Source organism: Lepidochelys kempii, chromosome 2, assembly GCF_965140265.1.
Source record: "Lepidochelys kempii isolate rLepKem1 chromosome 2, rLepKem1.hap2, whole genome shotgun sequence".
NCBI classification, from domain to species: Eukaryota; Metazoa; Chordata; order Testudines; family Cheloniidae; genus Lepidochelys; species Lepidochelys kempii.
The window spans coordinates 230,958,471-230,978,193 of record NC_133257.1 but is presented as its reverse complement, the minus strand read 5'-3'; the positions used below and the strand labels follow the sequence as shown (position 1 = coordinate 230,978,193).

The following is a 19,723-nucleotide window of genomic DNA, read 5'->3' as shown; positions in this document are numbered from 1 at the left end:
CTATATACACTGTACACTGAAATGTAAGTACAATATTTATATTCCAATTGATTTATTTTATAACTATATGGTAAAAATGAAGAACTAAGCACTTTTTCAGTTCTAGTGTGCTGTGACACTTTTGTATTTTTATGTCTGATTTTGGAAGCAAGTAGTTTTTAAGTGAGGTGAAACTTGGGGGTACACAAGACAAATCAGCCTCCCGAAATGGGTACAGTAGTCGGGAAAGGTTGAGAGCCACTGGTTTTGCATAAGGAGTTCACTTGTTGTAAGAGACCATTCAAGGTGAAACGGGCAGTTAAAATCTTGGCAGTCATAGGACAAAAGAGGGCTAGTGTGTTATAGGTTGTTGTAGTGAGCTATAAATACAGTGTCTTTATTGAGTCCATGATTTTTAGTGTCTTACAAAGTTATGAATTTAAACTGTAACTCTCATCTTTGGAAGGGGTTGTGCAGGTTTCCTTTGAGAATGAGGACTGAGAGGTCAGATATGGAGTGCTTGTTTGGGGAAAAGTGTTTGCTCGTGTGTGATAAGGTGTTTTTGTCTTATCATTTTTATGTGTGAGTTCATTTGAGAGTATAGTGGTTGTCTCATTTCAGCCACATAATTGTTGTTGGGGCATTTAGTGCCCCGGATGAGATATACCACCTGTTGTTATAGGCATGTGTAGGATCCAGGGATCTTGGAAAGTGTGTTGTGGGGAGCATTGATCATCATAGCAATGGAGATATGTCTGCAGGTATGGCTTGTAAATGTTTAATGATACCCTGTAAGGGTTCCAGTGTGGGGTTGTAGAAGACAACTAAGGGTGTGTGGTCAAAAGGTCGCTCCTGCCCATATTGAAGCAGGTTCTCTGAGCTTATTTTGGTGGCTGATTCCATGATGTAATTGAGTAATATTTATATTAAAATTAGTGGTACAATTTCAGAGGACTTGGTGTAGGTGCAATTTATACCCTAAATGTTAATTTGGGCACAAATCAGAGTCCCTTCTCCATCTAACTACTTGATATATTCCCATAGGGCAGTTTGACAGATGCAAATTATGTCCTTAATTGAGTTTCAGGAGCCAGGTCTGGCTACACATTTTGTTGGTGCAAACTGAACCTGTTAAAATGGGCCTGCTGTTTTGAAAATTCACCCCTTAATATACTGTTTGTAATTCTACATATACAGCTGTTTATCATGATTAAAAATATAGGAAATTAAAATTTTAAAATGCTGCTGTTTTAATTAAAAAAATCAAATTTCATTGCAATTAAGTCTAGTGAAAGTAATCTCTTTATATCCGCAGAATGACCAAATACAAATAATTGTAGCTCTGCCATAGAAAGGAGATCAAGAATGGATTCAGTGACTGATGCAGTTCTGCTATTACAATTGCAGCAGTACCAAGCGTCAGCAGAACGACCAAGGAAGCTAAATTTAAATTGCATGCACAACCTTAACTCTGGCATTTCCTAACTTTTGAGTGCTTGACTTTGCAACCTTAATAATGTTCTTTTAATATAAAATCTCTGTGCAGTTTCCTAGGTTTATTATTTTAAGCAAACTGAAAAAAACAGAAATTCCATCATGTGACATCATCATCAGGGTTGGAACCTTAGGTTCACACATGGATCTCTGCCACTTGAGAGAACAGAGTAAGTGATAGCTGTAGCAGCTTGTTATCCTCTAGGTGGACAAACACTTTAGAGGGGAATGAGACATATGTTGTCAGTGTGTGCCATCAGATGGGTGGTGAGACTCAGGAATCTTGGGTCCTATTCCAGGCCTCGGAGGGTAGTGTGTTCTAGCGGGCATGGCTCTTCTGCCCATTCCTCCAAACTTAAACCCTTCTTCCCAGATCCCTCCAATCTGTCCCAGTCCCATCTTTTCCCCAAACTGGGCTCCTTGCTTGCATTCTCCTATTCTCATCTAAGCAGCCCCAGTCTCCACTCCACAGGGTTCTCATCCCAGTCCCACTCTCCTTGTCCACCAAGTCAGTCTCACTCCTCTAGATTTCTCACTCAGACCCATCTCCCCTTCCCAGTGTCCTTGCCCAACCAGTCCCAGTCTCCTCCCCTGGCTCATCATCTGATCTCATTGCCCCCCCCCCCAACCCAATCCAGAGGCTCTGAGTCCCCTCATCATTTTCTTCCCTGGCTCCCAGTCTCAGACCATACCTCAGATCTGAGTTAGAGCTTCCATCTTCCTCCCCTATCCTCCAGCCCTACTCTCTTCCCCACTCCATTGGCTCCTTGTCTCGGTCTTCCACCCAACAACCCCAAGTCCAGCTCTTTGTCTTCTCCACATTCCAATCATTCAATCAGGCAGCATTTTTCCTCCACACTGCCTGGGCCCAGTACTGCGAGTACATGAGAGACAGACTCCTCATGTTCCCAACTCAGTTCCAGTGTCCAGATCTGGCCTGGCCTGCAGCAACTCAGAGCTGCAATTACAGGGAATGTCGTGGTTAGCCCTGGGATGGAGCATACTGGGTTCTGGCAATCTTTGTGGAATTTAGCTGCAAAGTTCTAGTAAGTCTTTATTTAGCATGTATGAACTGTGATTTTTCGCAGGTTTATAACTTGGCCAAATTTGGGCAGATTTTGCAAGGAATGGCAAAAGGAACATCCCTGACACAAAGGCCCTCTCTGCCAAATTTCAAAATCCTGCTCCAAGGCATGGGACTCGAGAGCATTTCAAAGGAAAGGTTGCCAAAAAAAATTTTTAAGAGGGAAGAAAAATTTATCTTTCCCTAGCTTCATTCTTGGAAACAGCTGAACTGTTTTGACTGAAATTCAGCCTGAAGCAGATACCCTGAATGGAAAATTTCATCCCAAATGGTTAAAGTTTGGCAAAGTTATAAGCAACTGGATACAACTTAGAAGTGTTAGGCAACCTTAATAATAGATGGAGCTACCAGCCCAGCCTATATAACACACACACACACACACACACACACACACACACACACACACACACACACACACACACACACACACACACACACACACATTTGTGTTACTGCAACTGAGATTATGTCAGCACTTCCACAGTGAGTAGAAAGAAGAGATGCTGAGGTGCTACACGCTGAAGTCTGTCATTAGAGCTGGGTGAACAATTCACTATGAACTATTTATTCAGCAAATTTATCCCTTTTCCTCTTAATAAATAGACTGAAATTTTTACAGATTTTCACTTGTAAAATATCCATCAAAGAATTTCACATGTTCAAACACATTTTAGCCTATTCAACTTGGTACTCTTTTGCCTACTGATTATTCTTCAAGTATTAGATATTAATTCTATGATATTCACGTTGTTCAACCAATCACCATAAACTATTTGTGTTCCATGATTGGATGACCTAATCTATATAATCAACTTTCACTTTGGCTCCAAACAAATTTAACTTAATCTTTTCATTAAATGATAAAAGCAATTTTAGCCACAGGCCTGAAATTCCATCACAGGAATGTTCACATGAACAACACTTTGCACAAAGCAAATAAGAAGGCATGTGAACACAGTCAAAATGAAATTTATTTAGAAATCATCACAATGTTGTGTAAATAAGTTTTCTTACTATACACCCAGCTCTACTTGCCATCCAAGATCTCAAAGGATGGGTTTTCAAAAGCAAATTTTCAAGCAATTCATGTAGCCATTTCTTAGTTACAGGAATATATTCTAAAAAGTCCAACTGCTACACAACTATAAATGTTAAGATGCCCAGCAAAATGCATATTTATTCAGACTCTTTGTTTACAAAACTGATTATTAAAAGTATATTCACCAAAAACACCTGAACAGTTTCAAAAGCCATTCTAGTCTCCAATAACTAAGACATTTTCTATTGTCTATGCACAGTTTCATAGATTCCAGGGACAGAAGGGACCATCATGATCATCTAATCTACCCTTCTCTATAACACAGGCCATAGAACTTTCCCAGATAATTCCTAGAGGAGATCTTAATCTTGATTTAAGTTTTTCAGAAAATAAATACAATAAACTAGATTCATTGTAAATATAATTAAAGTTGTGACACAAACAAGTCAAAATCAAGAAAGTGAGACTTAAGGCTGATCTTCCATCTTAGCCTCACTACATATAGAAGTGCAATGGGCCAGATCCCAAGCTAGTGTATATCGGTGAAGTTAAAGTAAAAGGAGATACACCAATTGGCATGCTGAGAATCTGGCTGAATATGAATTATGCCTATTTCAGTTTTTATATCAGCCATAACAATACAAAAATGTACTTTTTCTGCATTTAATTTTAATTAAGTTGCTCAGATCCAAGAGTATTCAATATTGAAAAGGAAAACTTCAAGGTTAGTAAAAGAGTCTGATTTTTGCTGGGATACCTGTAATATATACTCATATTATTGAAGAACCCACCTAATGCTGGTATTGTGAAACTGCATCTTTACTTATCCAAAGGGATATCCCCACATTTTATCTGCATTATGGGCTAGTTCTTACTCCCAATGAGGCCAGTACCAAAACTAACATTAATCCCAGTGGGAGAAGGATAGCCCAGTACCAGTAAGTATTTTTTCAGGCAATGCTCTCAGAAATGACTTCACATTTCTAGGACCTCTGATTTGTTGGCTTTGTGACTGGAATTATTGTGAACAGTGCTCCTGTCACAGCAGAGAAGGTAGATGATTTTTGTTATAGACATGAACTGGGAGTACTGTACTATAGTGCCAATCTCTGGTTATTATCACTAGATACACTACTTACCTAAGCTTGATCTTGTGTTGGACCGTTCTATTATCGCATGCTTACTAGGGTTATTTAATACGGAGCGTTTGGCAAGCGAGATGTCTGCTGTGACCCGTGTGATTGATATACTGTAAAACAAACAAACAAAAACCTGTATGTTACTCATCATGCAGGAAAGTGGGAACAAAAGTCAGACAATTAATATTAAAAGGTAGCGAGGACCAGAAGGAGAAGAGAGGTAAGGAGTAGATAAAAGAGTGGATTATCTAAACCTTAATTAATACTGCTTCAAGTAGTACTGATGGAAGTGCTGCACCTGTATCCCTTTCTTTGTTTGCACAGTATGATTGCACACCTAATGGCAGCCTGGTTACCATCTACAGGAGCCACACTGTCAAGGTAGTGGGAACCAGAATTTTGTGAAACATATAGTTGTCTTTCCCTTGGGCTCTTAGGATTTACACAGTTAGCAGGTTACACCTCATGCTTTCTCCACACTCCAAGATGAGATGGCTAGAAAGAAATACAGCAAGATAACCTTTGCAGAGTTTTGTGCCCTCTCAAGCTCCCTCCTACAGGTATCTCCATGGGAATGTAAAATCTGCCACATAGAAAACATTTTCCCTAATCTTTGTTTGGAATATTGATCCTCACGTGTAACATAAATAGCAATATCTATACAGTTACAGAAGTGATAAGAAGACTAAGTACCTAGACTAGTGTATGCTGCAGCCCTGGCTGTGATTTTTATATCAAATGGTTCAGTTTTCTTGGGTAAGTTTGTAACAGGGAGCAAGCTTTACATTTCACTGTCACAACAGATTCCGCAATACACTATCAATTTCAAATGTTTGGGATCTAACTGTAGAGAAATTAAAGTATGGGTAGAAAAGCCAATGAAAGCCATGGGCTGAGTCCCTGGCAGACTCCATTTTGGGACTGTGAGTGAGGCTGATCCAATTAGAAATGATTACTTCTAGTTGGTCACAGTGACCTGCTACATAACCTTTTGTATTTTCTTTTTCCTATGAAAACAGCTCAGCTTCTTCTGGTTTCTACAGTCAACTTACATCCTTTGGCTTGGTTCCACCTTCAAACTTTCTGGACTATCCAGGACTACACAGAGGTCACATTCTTCCAAAGATGAGATTGAAATCAGGCTGATCCCATTTCTTCTTCTCCCCCGTCCTCCCATTTATACTTTTATTTGCCATTTAAGAGGGAGGAAATGATTTTGCTAGGAACTAAAAGGCATATTCCCTTGGAGGATAAGTCATATGCAGTTAAGTTAAAATCTCACCAAATAGCTCTATTTACTCTGATATGTGTATGTATCTGTGTAAAATCCTGAACTATCAAATGCAGCGAACCAGAGTTTATACATGAAAACAGAATTATTTTTACAGTACAAATTAGAGACATTTTAAAAACATATCCATGGTCTGCTTAACAGCTAAAAGCAAAGCCAAATGCCATGATTCTTGGCATAACATTGTACAGATTATTCCAAGTAGTTATGGAAAACATAAATCTACTTTGCACTACTAGATTTGTTATATCCATTTGCTAAAAGTTAAATTTTTATATTTTGCAAAACAAGTTTTCAATTTTACGTGTTTGTCAGTTTCCTTCCTATGTGCTATAGAGAATAAACTGTCCCTTTTGTTTCCCAGGTGTAATTATGTAACAGTGAATAAAGTGAGATTTGTATATTATTTTAAAACATCTTGTTTCATCCATGATGATTTTTTTAATGTATCACACCATGAAGACTCTGTTCTCAAAAAACTTACAGAACAAGGAACTTAGCAAAAAAGGAAAGATGTTCCAACTCTTGTTTCTACTTGCAATACTTAAAATTTTGTCACTACAATTTCTGAACGATACATATCCATTATTTGATGACTTCACTACTATAAAGGATGACTACTATGGTATGCCAGATGACTGATCCTAGAAGACAGTATGATTACAATTTTCTGTATTGTCCAGCATCTCACAAAGCCGAAGCTCTTAATTGAAAATGTCAAGTTTTCTCCAGACAATTTGGCAGCACTTGGAGAGATGGCACATTTTTACTTCAACCTCTGTTCAGCTAAAGCAGGGATGGGCAAACTACGGCCTGTGGGCCGGATCTGGCCCCTCAGGGCTTTGGATCTGGACCGTGGGATTGCCACCTGTGCTGCGGGCCCCACTCTGGTCAGGGAAGCAGCCAGGACCACGTCTCTGCAGCCCCGTGGGAAGGAGGGGCAGAGGGCTCCGTGCTCTGCTCTTGCCTGTGGGTACCTCCCCCGAACCTCCCATTGGCCGGGGGAGGTACCCACATTGGCCATTGGCCTCCTGCACCCTAACCTCCTTCCCTGAGCACCTCGTAGACCCCACTCCCCTCCTCTGCCCCAACCCCTTGCCCTGAGCCCCTTCCTGCACACCACACCCCGCACTCCCTCCCACACTCCAACCCCCTGCCCCAGCCCTACATTCATGGCCCTGCATTCAATTTCCCCACCCAGATGTGGCCCTTGGGCCAAAAAGTATGCCCACCCCTGAGCTAAAGCATTCATCAAAGAATACAAACATGCCTCTCTTCTGGTTTCTTCCACTTTATTTCTTCCACTGTTCAGAAGGCAGGTGCCTTGCTATATATATTCATTTGGAGTCTGACTCAACAACTAATCAAGTCAATATTCCAGTTAACTTCACTGAACACTGGATGCTTAACATTCAAAGAACAGTATGTCTCACTGCTACAAGAAGTGAATTGTTATTTAATCCTTGTATTACACTGGTGCCTTGAGGCCCCAATCAGAATCAGGACCCCCTTGTACTACTGGCTATACAAACATTTCTCTCCAGGAGAGAAGGTATCACTCATGTAATTTAAACTAAACAATGTTTAATTTAAACAAAGAGAATTTTTTTCAGTTCATGTCTTTACCACGCATGTAAAACTTTGGGCAAGTGGTTAGCCACTTGGATTTCAGTTGCCACCTTTGGCCACAAACCGCCATCTTCACCTTACTTTCAATAATATGCATGTGTGTCTCTTGGACTTTTCCCATCCCCATACAGCAACAATGCTCTCTGCTCATGAAGCTTTCATTCCCTACCACAAGTTACTGCATACAAGAGGTGCTCTAATATTAATTGCACCCTATTATCAAAATTTTTTTCCATTGGTGTCCTGGTTAGAATGTTATTTCTCAGGGACCCGTTAATTTCAAAATAAGAACTATATTCAAGTAAATAGAGATTCCATAATACTTACCGCCCTTCAAATCTGTGTTTTAAAAAATCAAATAATGCTTTTTGCATCATATCTGTCACCTAAAAGCAAATAAGCAACAAATTAAAACTCTGCATATGAAATAAATACGACGTGGCATTAATGACTTAGAAAAATTGGTTAATTGGTGTTCTAAGGATTACTAAAAACTTGTGACTCTTGGTGGCATGGTGTGAAAAGCACATTTACAATCTGAATACTTTAACTTCCCTTGTCTGAATTCTGATAAGCAAAAATATAAAATAAGAAAGCATTTATCCCATAGTCTCTCATATTTTTGCCTGAGCTTCCCGTGGCATTAATTGATTCTGTTCAACATCATTCCCTCTTAATCTGAAATCGGAAAATAAAGACAGACCGTCTTTTTTACATCCTGAAAATAGTCACTGACAATCACTTACCTCATATCCCTTCAAGGAAGGCCCCACTAAAACTACTGGTCGCATAGAAGGCACTACATCATAGGGAGGGATGTGCTCTGTCTGCATAAATGGAAAACACTTTAAGAATCTCAGCATGCACAGAGAATGGTATTAATTTACAATATAAGTAACTCTGAATTTCCAGCAGTGTCACCAAAGGGAGACTTGGTGATTCACTGATTTTTCATTGCCTCTTCCTGCAAAGAGACATGCAGTACAAGAAGTGTACTTTGAGGATTTCTGTTGAAAAAGCTTACATTTGTACCCCTTCCCTCTCTCCCTATTTCATTGGGAACTGGCCCTTTTAGAAAGAGCCACACACAATCTGAGTGGTTAATGGTATGTGCTGTTTCTGAAAGTTACTTTGCATGACCAACAGTAGGGCTGTGACATCTGAGTAAGGACAGAAGGTTCTTCTCAAAACCCTATTAAGTCCATTATAAAATCTAATAAAGCTATTATTACCAGAGGGAGGAAGAAAACCAAAACCAAACCAAACCAAACCAAACCAAACAAAAAAAGGGGAGAAGGATTGCCTAGCTCTTCTTTCATATATATCAGTCTCCTGCTTAATAAACCACAGTGACATCACTGTAAATTCCCATGGAAGTGCTTATATTCTAACTTCCATAGTCACACCCACAAATTCTAAAATATGTATTACCATCATTGGCATATGAAATCACAGTAACGACTGGTCGTGTTAGTATTTACAGAAAGTTTAAATAAACACAGCTGAGAACAGCAATGCTCCTTCTATAAGAAGCTCTCAAGGAGAGGGGTTATGTTAGTTACATACTATTTAATAAGCTACTTACTGATGTATCATGCACAATTTATGAATGTTTGAATAAATTTTCTTTAAGATATATTGGTATAAATAATGCATCTGTCAGAAGACTGCCAAAATCATATAAATTAATATTCATGGTAAAGAATAGGAATCAAACAGTTTTGAACTAAACTGTTTGCACAAGACATCCCCAAGACTACCAAAACTGGCTTATCAGGCAACTTTAAAAATAAAGTTTTGGCTGCTTTTTATTTGTTTTAGGGGAAAAAAAAAAACATGTTTCAAATCCACCAACCTGGAAAAAGTTTAAAAGGAAGTATGCCAGATCTATTTTTCAAAGGCCTACATAGTACAAATACATCAGTCACCATCATGGGATATTGTCATTGTTAATTATTTCAGGACTCAACATGTCCCAAGGTTAATCACATAAAAAAACAGTTAAAAACCTTTTCAAACACAAAAAATAGAGACAAACATTAATACAGCAACAGCACAAAATGCCACACAAGCAGCAGACTAAAGCAGTCTAAAACATGGAAAACAATCTTGTGGCTTGTGGCTGAATCTTTTTTTGTTTTGTTTCGTTACATCTAGGTTCACCACATAATTGGTAACATAAGAAGAATGAATATCAGTGCCCAAGGCATCATAAGCATGTGAAGAGAACTTATTTACACAGTGCAGGATCTTACTTAAGATGTTCTGAAGAAAAGCCCCATAACTATGTTGTGTAATTATGAAAATATACCCTTTCAACTTTTGTTACTAGGAATGTAAATAATCTGATGCATGCATTACAGTGACAATCCCTAAGAAAAATCCATAATAGATCTGTAAAGGTTTATGAGGTCGAGGTTAAAATGCAGTAGAGCTTTCTTATAAGGTGGCTGACTATCCATAAAAGCTTAAACACTGATGCTATTACTCAACAAGCTACCTGAAAATTAGGGAAGATACAGAAATTACCTTCTTTGATGGAATGCTGGTGTTTAAAATCTATATTGCAGCAACGCAGTTTATTTTTGCCTTTACCAGCTAAAATTAACTATTTTGTCAGCAGAAAATTAGTGAAAAAACTATACAAAATTATTTGATGAAAGCATCAGTTATTAAAATTAATAAAGAGTTTGGGGGATCAATCCCTTACAATATCAGGGAACAAGCTACAGAAATTTTCCCCTCTAGGTCTCTGGTTGAAATCCAGACTGGTCCCAGACTGGTGTTGGCAGAGATTTTACCATTGGATGGTTAAGTGATTTTTACTGTCCATCCAGTTTTTAATAGACAACTGTCCACATGTTACAGAAAATACCCACCACAGCTGGAAATGATTCTGAGATTCTAATCAGAGAAGCCAAAGAATAAATAAGCATATAGAATCTCATCCCTTAACAGGTCCTTCTAGAGACAAAGGTTAAGCCTTGTGGAGAGGCTTACATTGACAGAAGCCAAGAAAGAGATTCAGATATCTTAATTTTGCATACTATTTGCATTTTTGATAGCTACAATTATGATTAATTAAAATATCATTCAGAACACAAGAAACTCCCATTCCATTCCAGGCATTCTATAATGGACTGAGAATATCAGCCATGTTATTTAAGAAAATTATTCACTGAAGCAAGCAAAAGGACCTTTTGATGTGGGAGAAGAATACTATTTTTTGAAGAAACATAAAAAGGAAGATAGAGGAGGAATTTTTGCACCACTAAGCTTGGATGCATCCACAGAATTGGCAACACTGCGTATTGGCAGTGCTTATAAGCAGTATGACAGTGTTACCTATTCATAAAGGATTGTAATTAAAAACCAAGGAAGAGACGTTAAGAAAAAATTGAGGATTAAAAAGAAAGTAGAATTATAGTAGCTAGCCTAGTATCGTAGCTGCTAAATATTTTGCTGATAAACAACGTATCCAAGCAGCGTCATAAGCACATCTTAGAGTCCCAGTCAAGGGATGCCAACAGCATAAGTCAGTAGCACCTTTGTTGGCCAGTTTTTGGACAGGCACTGGATCTAGAGAGGACCACCAGTCCCATTTTGAATAGTTAAGATGCTACAATCCGATTGATGGAGGAGAAGGTAAGAACATTGGGAGAGAATTTGTACATGACAATAGGAAAAACTCACAGTAGACCGCCAAAACAAGTCTGCAGTTTTCCACTGGTCTTGCTCATCTGCAGATTTTGCACCTAGTGGATTAGAAGTTTAAATACTGACTAAATTTAAAATTGAAGGGGTTTTTTTTGTAAGTACAAGTTGAGTATTTGATTAGATTTTAATAATAGTTTTAATAGACTGAATTGTAAGTTAAAAAGCTTGAAAAAAAGAGACAGACAGATAGAATAAGCATGCACCAGAAAGGTGCATTATATGGAGTTGTCAATGTTTTACTTCCTTGAATGTTTAAAGAAATTCCCATTGTGCCTATTATTCCATCAAAAAGGATAAGTACTGTAATAGTGTTTCACTGAGTCACAGACTGTACCTAGCATGTTTGTTTTAATGTATGGAATCAATCATCAGTTGATCTGTTTCTTCCTTAGTTCTAAAATGATTGTCTTGTATAGATTATGGGTAATAATGCTAATGATGCCAGTGGCAGGATAAACAAAGCTCATGTCAATGTAAACTTACCGATTTCTGCTTCTGCTTAGCTACAGCAGCATGGAAAAGAAACAAAGAATAACAAAAGCATGCATGTTATTGACTTGTCAAAGGACGCAGACAGTTAACAGGACTAGAAATGTGACGCAGTGCAGGTGAGCAGGTGGACAGATAGGAGCTTGGAAGTTGGTGTTACCTTCTTAAAGAAGGGCATTCTTTTCTCTTTGGAGTGGGGTGATGTTACACTGTTTGCACTGGGTTTGGGGGAGCGATGGTTTGCTGGAATATCATTTTCTTCTGCATCTAAGCCAGTGGCATCTATGTCTATAGCTATATACAGACAAACAATTCAAAATTATCAGATGGTAGGGAGAGGAGAAATAGGTTAAAAAGAAAAAAAGAAAATTAAACTACCTGAAGTAAAAAATCAACCATGACTACAGAACACAGTAAAAACTTAAAGGGAAAAATTTAAAGGTGCAAAACATTAGGATTAGAAAACACACAAGGCAATATCTGTAACAACTACTGTACCATTTTCTTCAAATTCCCTTTTCCAGAATTAAGTCAGACATCCACAGGTCTACTCTCACAAAACTGATAAATGGTCACGTTCTGCTCTTTGTAATGTTGAAACAAATTTGGAGTTCTTCAGTGGAGTTACTCTGTATTTACATCAGTGTAAAAGAACAGAATTTGACCTACAGTATCTAGATTATTTATTTATATATTTATTTTACAGAATTCTAGTTCAAAATGTGCTATCTTGAATTAAGATTTTAGTATTATGTACTTAGGATACGAAACACAGAACATTTTTCTGTCTGAAGTTTTTAATTCCATGAGTCAAAATCTGCCTCAGATACTCAGTTACACACAATTATCTAAGTGCAGAATATAATTGGCACTACCTTTTAAAATCACATTATTTAAATAAAAAATGTACAGTAGGCACAAGATACATTCATTAGAAATAATAAAACACATCTAATGTTAATGAACACTTAAATGAATGGCAAGGGGAAGAAAGAAAACTTAGCCTAGTTATCATGGAGACATGCCGAATTCTGCTGAAAAGATCAAGTGAGGAAGTGGGGAGGGCAAGATGGAAGTGGCAACAATAAACCATTGCTACTCCACCCCCTTCTCCAAAAGGAAATCATATGCTTCAGACAGAGGTGGCAGCATAAATATATGGTGCATCCTACAGCAAGTTAGTGATTAGTGACAATGTAAACAATAAAAACATTAATGGACTCAGTGCTAAATGGTTTCTAGAACGCAAAGGAGAATGAAAAACTGAGCTCTCATCAATGTATGGCCAACAGAGGTCTGCTAGCTATATCTGCAACAAAGTATCCTAGACTTTTTTAGGCACCCTCACATAGAGCAGTCTACCATAACCTTGGGTATTGTGTTAAACTTGTCTCCAATGAGCACCCTCCACTGCTGACAAATGGACACAGGGAATTAATCCACAGAAATTGTGTATCCATATCCTGGGAAGATCTTACCTACCCTCTGACAGATACCTCGAGATTCTGTCTCTCTCTAAAACAAACAAACAAAAACAAACAAACAACCTTCGGAAACACTTGTATAAGGCAGTACGCTGAATTGAATTAATTCAAGGCCTACAAGGTCCATTGGTGGTAGAAGAAGTGTAGACTTTAGCTAAAACCATAAATAATCACCGTGATTATAAATCTACCTAGGTGATCTCCATGCTGCTGTTTTGTGGGTGGAACAGCACTGATCCATGCAGCAGTACTAGCCACCAAGTTATGTGACTGGTAAACAGCTGGATCAGCCAGTCTATGTGCAGCTTCTGATTTAAGAGTTACTTGGGCCAGTCATCTCTTCTGTTTGAGTAGCACACATTTTCTCCTTGTCCAGGTAGCCCAGTATCCCATCTTCTGACAGGTGCTTCAGAATAGGGCAATTACTGAGTAATCCATCCCCTGTTGTCCAGTCCCACCTTCTGTCATTCAGAGGGACACCCAAGCATAGAACTGCTTCCCTGAGCATGTATAGTTCTCACGCAATAATCTCCAAGAGTCTTATTGAGGTACAACTTCCTGAATAGATACTTTAAACATGGCCTCCCCAGAAGATTATTTGGCCAGATTTTCATTCTGACATCACTTTGATTCCCCTATAACAGCCACAGAAAAACCCAACGTTTTCCTCCAAAATTTTCCCTCCCAAATTATAAACAGCAATTATTAGCTGTATAATACAATCAGTGTGCTACATAGTATAAAGATCAATAAGAATAAAATGGAGTAACTCAGTAGAAATAAGGGCAATTATCTCTCAGTTCCTATGTTACTATGAACATATTTGCTACAGGAGATATTTTGATTAACTGGTTCAAGTGCTCTGGCATGGGTTGGACGCCCAGATGACAAATCTTGAGCTTCTGCACTTTCCAGCTCTGCACCCTCTGGTATCTGGGTCTCAGTGCACCAGACAGCTCTTAACTCACCACAGACCAAAATAAATAAATAAATCCAAAAATACAGTAAGAAACAAAACTTGAAACAATAAAAAAAGTGTAATAAACGCCGAACAAGAGAGTTTAAATAGCATTCACCACAACACTATAGAGCAGGAAGCCAAACGGGGGACGAACCACAGATCTGTGGCTGTGGAACTGCCCAGAGCCTAGTCTTGAGTAGAGGGAGGAAAGAAGATACCACCAGTTGCTACACCCATTCCTATGCAAATTATTCTGAGTATGTTTAACTAAATCACTACACCACTCCGATAAAGACACCTTTTCAAAGAGAATTAAGATGAATTTTTCTATAATACAAGGCATCTGTAGTAACTGAAAAGCCATTGACTAAGTAGTAAAATATACTCCTTAATGCATAAGTAAATGCAATGGCCATCTCAAACAACATACAGGCTTTGACGTTCCAAGACTCTTCAGGAAAAGCAAGGGTATTACCAGAGATGGATGAAATATTTCAAGCTAAAAACTCCCCTCCCCTCAAAAGTCTTTTTCATTTTTGCAAAATAATTTTTTTTTTTAATCTGACAAATTGTACATAAGAAAATTAGCTTGTTGGTTTTTGCATTTGTCATTTTAAGGTTGTGTTCTTTGCTTTCATTTTTCTTCTTTGATCTTCATGTTAGTCCCCCTTCTTCAATAGTAGTTATTATTGTTGTTCTAATGTACTTGGTCATCATTGTGATTTTGGGTCTTTTTGTTTGGTCATCATACTAAGTTGCCATCACATTTATTATGTAGGCTATGAGGCTTTCATGGACTGATCAGACTGGTCCAGAAAGATAAAGTATCTCATTTTTCAGTATTTGTTCATTTTGTTTGGCATTTGTTTTTTGCACTGCAGGTTTAAACTAGTCAGCCTGGTAACATACTGGTTTTTTTCAAAAGTGAAATTAACTCATCCTAGTTCTCATTTCTGCACATCATGGAATTAGTCCATATTTTGGTACAGTTGTCAATTTCTCCCAAGCAGAACGACCAGCAACAGAATAGCAGGAGTGTTGGAGGTGCGTTACGAGAGTGGAATGGGGTGGTATGCATTGTCCACTGCCATGCCTAACTCACGCATAAGTTCCCCTGTCAGTATATTTTAGACAAAAATATGCAAAAATCAAAATATTAAGATACACCAGCAAGCAGCTATTCACTATTCATGACTATTTTCCCCAAGCCTCAATACGGAGGAGTCAAGCACAGTAAAATTAAACTCTTGGAAATACTGCTTCCTAAAAGCTCTGTTTAAAGAAATGCTTAAATACAGGGGCATGTGCTCAATAGGCTCAGGATGGAGGAAAATACCAGCTAAGTTGAGGCTCCTCCACATACCCATTTGCGTTTTTGATAACCAGGTTAGCTCATCTCTGTCTCAAATTATATCTCAAATAATAATTCAATTTTCTGGCTTCATTTTCAGTTCTCTTACCACCAAATTCCGTAAAACATTCTGTGATCATTAAATGAGATATTTCAAATAAATGGAAATATATTTGCTGATCTGCTGTACAAATATTTGTAGTATAGAAAGTGTTTCATCCTGAAATATCACTAATCACTACAGACAAAGCCCAAGTGCTATAAAACTATACACAGATCACACTGCCTACCACCAAAATGCTCTGGGTGGAAAGTGGAAGCCTTAACAGTGCACATCAATATAGTTTAGGGTCCTCATACAACAAAGCACCTAAGTATGTACTTAAATACTCTGTTGAATTTGGCATGAAGAACAACTTTTTCAGTTGAAATGTTAAAGTAGGGAACTGAAGTGAAATTAGCTAAAACATCAGGCTTAACACTACTACTATTACAAAGCCATGTCTACACAGGCAAGAAAAGTGTGTTTTTCAATCAAATTATCTTATTTCATAATTTGATCATTTTAGCTGGTTGTATTGTAGCCTAGGCGCCATCGAAGCTAACTTGATTGGAAAACAAACTCTTTTTGCTTGTGTAGACAAGACTAAAGAGTGACATGAGGTTCTTATTGACTGCAAGTACTATGTACCTCTGTTTTTTCACTCATCCAAAAGATAAAACATCCAGCAACACAGTATCCCTTAACACAGTGCTAGGGCTTTAATACACTTCTATCTCTTAATTTAGTAGTTAAAATTATACAAAAATATTTTAGGAAGTTTAGGTATTTGAATATAAAAGAAATATTTCTTTTCAACCAACTGACATAACAATGAAAACTCCCAAATTCTCTTTCTTTCTTTCTTTCTTTCTTTCTTTCTTTCTTTCTTTCTTTCTTTCTTTCTTTCTTTCTTTCTTTCTTTCTTTCTTTCTTTCTTTCTTTTTGCACACAAACTCGTTGGGATTCTGTTCAAGATAACCGGTCATGTCCCAGTTTCTTTTAATTAAACTAGCTATTCTTAGCATGCTGGTGAAACTCATAAGTGCAATTGCTTAATGCCACTTGATCATAACCTAAACTAAGTTCAAATGTGTCTGTTGGTGCTCTAAATGCAAAGAAGCATTTATTAAAAAGAATTCTGCATCAAGAAAGTAAAACAAATCTACAAGAATTGAGTCATGATCTGCTTTGTAAAACCTATCAAAATTGTGCAAATAAAAGCTCCTGATGTTATAAAATTATGTAGTTTGTGGTGTGTTTGTAGGATAAGATATTCCTGATTCATCTCAGCACCTTCTTCTTACCGGTACTAGAAGATTATCCTCACTCATCAGGAATTGCTCAGGAGAAAACTTTGACTGTCCTAGTATAAAACAGCAACAGCTGACAAATCACACAACTTTAGAAGGGCACAAGTTCTGGAAAGGTTTAATTTCACCTTATTTTTCCAGCCTAATTTCCCCCCCCCACACACACACACATCCCCCATGATTTTATAACATAACGTCATAGTGAAATCAAGACAGCAGTTGAACAGATTTGATAACAACCATATCACTGCATGAACTAGCCAGGCAGAGGCAAGAACGAATTTGTCCAATTCCCTCATCTCCAGCACAGACGCAAACCAGTCTCACGTGACAACCACCTGCCACTGTGCCACAGGAGACTAAAAGTTAGGAAGACCCTTTCTCCAACTCAGTTTAAAAAGTATAACACAAAGTAGTGTAAATCTTAAATGACTAAACACAATTCTATAAACAGGTTGTCTAAAGGCTAGTGACCTACTTACCAGATGATGGAGGCGTTGATTTTCTGGAACTAGGTACTATGTCACCCAAACTGGATGATGAATTTCCTCCTGATTTACTAGAGTACACAAGAAATCAGTGTTAAAAGTCTTATCAGTAGTAAATCAAGAATGTATTCATTCTCTCTCTTTCAAACTATCAGATGGGTCACTAAACAAAGACAGGCAGTATTCCTGCTCTCAGTGTAAATTTACACTTTAAATAAAATGTATGCACACTTTGGGGACTGAGGGATTGTACACATCAATTTGTTTCCATATTGGTCCAGTTTTAATGCCTAATGATTTATTCTGCTGGTAGTTATATCTACTAGGAAGATATACCTACTTTCATTGTGATCTTAATATGAACATTTTCAGTAAATCCATTGGACATACAGATTAAAATTTTTGCCTTCATATACTTTCTCTCAGAACTGCTGATAGTAGTTCTCAAGGAAGAAAAAATATTATTTTCAAAAGCACACACAACAATTGATCATCACTATGTGGAACTAGTACCTTTGGCAAATGCAAGGTTGGAATATCCACAGCTCAAAGTTCTGAATGGAAATGCCTCATCACCAGATGTACACCTCTTATGGTATTTGCTTTGGCTTTCCAATGGTCAATACCTGTTACTTCTCACTTCTTTTTAAAATGTTCAAATAAACTAACAATCAAAACAACATAATCCAAAACTCTGATGGAAAGGTGCTGTGTGTAGGGGTGTGTGTGTGTGGGCAGTGAGAGATAGAGAGAGCATTACAGGTAAGAAATGTTCCTTTTCTTCAAAACAGTGTAAATTACAATAGTATCCCAATTATACAGAAACTAAGAATCTCCAGAGATGTTTCTGGAAGCTTGTTAATTATTAACAAAACAAACACTTGCCTCAAATAGAAACTAGATTCCTCAGTAACAATATTAAAAAAACAAATTTTATTTACCTAGAAAAATAGAACAACTAACTGGATAACTGGTTTATGATTCATGGCACAACCCCACTAATTGACAGAGATTAGGAAGAACATTCCCCTATTAGCAGTTTGTGCCATAAATATTTAGTATAGGATTTCTTGCATCTTCTTCTGAAGAACCTGGTAGTAAATAGCATCAGAGACAAGATACTGGATTAGATGGACTAATGGTCCAAGGCAATTCCTAAATGTTTATGTAAAAGAAAAAAGATGGCTACATTTTCTTAGGGCTTTAGTTTTCTCCAGCATAAAGCTTGTAGAGAACAACTTTTCCAAGATGGACATGAAAATAATATCTGCAGAATAACTGACTGATTAAAATAGAACTTTAAGATTACCTTTGTTGGGAATGAAGGGTTGATCTGCAATACCAGCTTATCGTTTAGAAATGTAGCATAAAGTGGATCAGCAACTGGAGCCTGACCCTCTGTAACCCCCACGTAGAGTTTGTCAGCTGTAGGTGATCCTACCCAAGGGACTTCAACTGGAATGGCTGCCAGATCCCTCTGACACAATTTCCCGGCACACTTGGAGTCATGGGTAGGGAGGGATTGGAGTAGAAACTCCCGCTGAGGCCAATACAAAGGCTTTTTACATGGTGTGATCTGGGCAAGCAGTTTATGGGGGAAATGATGAGCTAGGGCTGCTCAGCCACTCAGTGGGAGGGGGCCAGCCTAACTTAGAGAGACAGTGAGCGAAACTAGTGTATAGCAAGTGACTTTGGGCTTTTTATTTTTGATATTGGGCAACTGTTTTCATGCAGGTTTCAGAGTAACAGCCGTGTTAGTCTGTATTCGCAAAAAGAAAAGGAGTACTTGTGGCACCTTAGAGACTAACCAATTTATTAGAGCATAAGCTTTCGTGAGCTACAGCTCACTTCATCAGATGCATATCGTGGAAACTGCAGCAGACTTTATATATACACAGAGAATATGAACCAATACCTCCTCCCACCCCACTGTCCTGCTGGTAATAGCTTATCTAAAGTGATCATCAGGTGGGCCATTTCCAGCACAAATCCAGGTTTTCTCACCCTTCACCCCCCCACACACAAATTCACTCTCCTGCTGGTGATAGCCCATCCAAAGTGACAACTCTTTACACAATGTGCATGACAATCAAGTTGGGCTATTTCCTGCACAAATCCAGGTTTTCTCACATCCCCCCACCCCCATACACACACAAACTCACTCTCCTGCTGGTAATAGCTCATCCAAACTGACCACTCTTCAAGTTTAAATCCAAGTTAAACCA

The 19,723-nt window shown here is 38.1% G+C and overlaps 1 protein-coding gene across 7 annotated transcripts in view; it reads right to left on the bottom strand.

The window, feature by feature from the left end:
• CACNB2 (calcium voltage-gated channel auxiliary subunit beta 2) overlaps window positions 1-19,723 on the bottom strand; it is a 396,121-nt gene that overhangs the window by 31,500 nt on the left and 344,898 nt on the right. For 4 of the 7 annotated variants that reach the window (XM_073334157.1, XM_073334161.1, XM_073334162.1 and 1 more), the window contains 5 exons: window positions 17,493-17,569; window positions 12,022-12,155; window positions 8,402-8,482; window positions 7,983-8,041; window positions 4,736-4,845 (listed from right to left, as the gene is read on the bottom strand). In XM_073334157.1, coding sequence (XP_073190258.1) covers window positions 4,736-4,845; window positions 7,983-8,041; window positions 8,402-8,482; window positions 12,022-12,155; window positions 17,493-17,569 — 461 coding nt within the window. Of the gene's footprint in view, window positions 1-4,735; window positions 4,846-7,982; window positions 8,042-8,401; window positions 8,483-11,855; window positions 11,876-12,021; window positions 12,156-17,492; window positions 17,570-19,723 lie in introns of all 7 variants that reach the window. The other 3 variants (XM_073334164.1, XM_073334158.1, XM_073334163.1) reach the window with 1 other exon arrangement.